The sequence below is a fragment of the Rhagoletis pomonella genome, unplaced genomic scaffold (genome assembly GCF_013731165.1).
Source record: "Rhagoletis pomonella isolate Grant_MI unplaced genomic scaffold, Rhpom_1.0 Rhpom_scaffold_16901, whole genome shotgun sequence".
NCBI classification, from domain to species: Eukaryota; Metazoa; Arthropoda; class Insecta; order Diptera; family Tephritidae; genus Rhagoletis; species Rhagoletis pomonella.
Genome location: NW_023475421.1, coordinates 1 through 3,237, shown reverse-complemented (window position 1 = coordinate 3,237; position 3,237 = coordinate 1). Strand labels below are relative to the sequence as shown.

At 34.7% G+C, this 3,237-nt stretch overlaps 2 protein-coding genes across 2 annotated transcripts; one reads left to right on the top strand and one right to left on the bottom strand.

Annotated features, from left to right (window-relative positions):
- Positions 1 to 42: 42 nt before the first annotated feature.
- Positions 43 to 1,416, top strand: LOC118757355 (myb/SANT-like DNA-binding domain-containing protein 3; the record flags this gene model as incomplete). Its single annotated transcript, XM_036492073.1, is given in 4 exon segments — positions 43 to 635; positions 713 to 784; positions 854 to 943; positions 1,002 to 1,416. Coding segments are annotated over 4 exon segments (954 nt in total). The 5' UTR covers positions 43 to 139.
- Positions 1,417 to 2,433: 1,017 nt separating this feature from the next.
- LOC118757356 (putative nuclease HARBI1) lies at positions 2,434 to 3,138 on the bottom strand. The gene is made up of 2 exons (XM_036492074.1): positions 3,095 to 3,138; positions 2,434 to 3,036 (listed from the first exon to the last, which is right to left on the bottom strand). The coding sequence occupies exons 1-2, from the start codon at positions 3,126 to 3,128 to the stop codon at positions 2,456 to 2,458; spliced, it is 615 nt and encodes a 204-aa protein (XP_036347967.1). The 5' UTR covers positions 3,129 to 3,138; the 3' UTR covers positions 2,434 to 2,455.
- Between the last annotated feature and the right edge of the window lie 99 nt (positions 3,139 to 3,237).

The window sequence follows — 3,237 nt, the reverse complement described above, 5'->3', positions numbered from 1 at the left end:
ACAGTCGGTTTCACCAAATTTGTTCATTGCAAATTAACTCGGATTTAATTTTAATTTTAATTTTTATTTAACTTTGCACTTAAGTTTCCTGCGTTTCACCATTATTCAGATTTGGCAACCCAAAAATCTAAAAGCAGGGATGTTAGTAGAAATAACAGCTGATTTATGTAAACAAATAAATTGTGGTGTTATATTAGAAAAGTTCAAAATGGAAAGTGCAGCTCGAACCAAAAATTTTTCAACAGACGATATCAGTACTTTGCTAAGCCTAGTGCGGAAAAATGCAAATATTTTGGAGTGTAAAGCTACGGGGAGAGTGCGTGTCGATCAAAAAGAAAAGGCATGGGAAAATGTAGCGGAGAGTTTCAACTCGATGTGCTCCGGAGCACCACGGTCAGCAAAAAATCTGCGAACAAAGTATTTGAACTTGAAAGCAGACATGAAAAAACGATCTGCAGACCAGAAAAAGTATGCATATGGGACGGGCGGAGGTCCATCCAGAGAGCCAGCTGCTTCCAGTATTGACATATTACTGAGTGAGATATTGCCGGAGAAACAAGTGCAGGGAATGGAGTCCAAATACGACAACGACTTCCTACCATTCGATAAACATTCTGCAGATTTGGATCATTCAGGTATGTACACAGTTGCAAATTACCAAATGATAATTATGACTAACATGTACATTTATGTATGTTTGGCCTTTTAACAGTTGGAACTGATCCTCAGCAGCGAAATGTTCAAAGCGAGCAAGTGGTGCAAAGCCAAACGATGAAAGAAGAAGGTGGTACAATGAAGTTTGTTTATTGAAGTAGCAAGACATCAATTAATAAATATCACAAACTATTCACAGATTGTGTAATCGATGATATGGGCATGCGTGAACAATCAACAAGCAAAAGGCTTCGTGCTTCAACCCCAAATCATACAACTGAAAAAGATGGTAACAGCAAATGTTTTATAATTTTAAAATTCTAATTACATAGCTTGTTTGTTTGCAGATTATGAGCCTTGGGAGCACTACACACCAATGCAGTTGAAAACGCCTAAAAACAAGAAGCTTTGCACTGAAAGTGTAAACAGAAAACACACAAGTTGGGCAAAGCTAGCAGGAATAAAGTCCAAATGGACGGAAATAAAACTGAAAGAAGAAGTGGAATTTGCGAAAATCGAGCACACTTTACGTATTACGCAAATGAAAGAAGTACACGAACTACAAAAACAATTTGCATCCGAGAAGCATGCCCTTGAAATGCGAATACTTTCGGATAAACTCAAAACAATTGAAAATACTTAATTTTAACCCCTATGTTAAAAAAAAATTGAATTGTAGCGCTTTGAACGGTCTTAACTACTTTTACAGTTTGTTTAATATCAATTAATTATTTAGAAAAGTATTGCTCATTTCATGCATTATATTTGCATATTTTTTTTTTGTTGACGGTATCAAGCATTTTCTTTCATACAAAGTACCTTTTTATATAGAAGAAAGTGCATAACCCCGTCACCAAAAAAATATAAAAAATCAACGGGATTTTCTAGAAACTTCAAACATGCAGCTTATTGCATTAAAATTTGATAAGCCATAAAACTGCATACCAAAAAGGGTTCTCGAAATTCGAATTAAAAACCTTGGAACTGTGATGGAAAGTTTGTGGAGTTTTTCTAATTTTGGCATAAAATCAGTGTATGAAACGAAATAAATGTATTAAATTAATGCATGAAATTAGCAATACTTTTCTAAATAATTAATGAACATTAAACAAACTGTAAAAGTTTGTAATTTTTGTAATACTTTGTTGAATTTTTTTTAACTTTCGAACAAAGTTTCAATTTTGAATTTATTTGGTTTTCGTTTTGTATATCGATGGCTGAGTGGAAGATAGACCTATCTCAGAAAACTTGTCAAGAGCACTCTACTGCAGAATTTTATTGAAAACATCCTATCTCAAAATTTGGTTGAAGAACGTCCTATCTCAGAATTCGGCTCAAAAAAGCCCCATCTCAAACGAAAATACATTGAAAATGTGCTGAGATAGAGCGTTTTTGAATCGGCAGCTGACCGAATTCTGAGATAGAGCGTTCTTCAACTAAATTTTGAGACAGGATATTTTCAATAAAATTCAGAAATAGGGCGTTCTTGAAAAGTTTTCTGAAATAGAGCGTTGTTGAAAAGTTTTCTGAGATAGGGCGTTTTCGAACTGGCTGCCGAGATAGGTCGATCTTCCACTCATATATGTGCCTTATCAGTATTAACAAATGTATATAAGTACTAGAATGTGTATCTGACTTATAAATATGTAGATACAATTTTTTTTTAATACTTATATAAAAGATATTTATTTACAAGCATACATATGTGCCCTATCAGTATTTACATAAATACTAAAATGTGTTCCTGAATTAAAAAAAAGAAGTTATAAAGATGTTTATTTTTTTAATAATCAAAAGAAATTTACAAGCATTCGAAATAGTTTTGTATTATATGGTTTCTATATAAATTGTCATTTCGACCTGAAGTTGAGATTGTGGGTACTTCAACAATTGCATCGATGATATTATTTATTTCATTTTCGTAGACTGCTGGTGCGACACAATCGTTGTTTAAGTTGCAAATGTTATGTAAAACTGCGGTTGCAACGATTATACATTCCACTTCCCTGAGATTCATTCGTATTCCCAGCGCAAGAACTGGAAATCTTCGTTTCCACACACCGTATTGACGTTCAATACAATTACGAGTTCTGATTTGCGATTCGTTATATAACGCCTCAGCCGGAGTTTGTACTTTTAACAAAGGTGTCATTATCCACCGATTGCAAGGGTAGCCACTGTCGGCAACGACTATTGCATTCCCGAACTCCCCTGCTTCAAATCGGCTAAATATTCTTGAATTTTTAAGTATTATTGCGTCATGTGACGATCCTGGCCAACGGGCTACGATGTCCATGATGTTCAGCTTGCTGTCACAAAGCGTTTGCACATTAATTGAAAAGTAGTTCTTTCGGTTTCGGAAGAGTTCCGCTTCATCCCCACCTAAATAGTGACGCATTTTAGATAATCCTCATTAGTTGAAATTATTTAATGTACTGACCTGGAGATAGTACTCTTATATGTGTGCAGTCCATGGCAGCTAGCACGCGGTGAAACTTTGCCGTTTTATAAAATTGTCTCTGAATTTCTCTTTGGATTTCTAATTCCAAGGGGACTTTTATAAATCGTTGTCTTAACAATGCA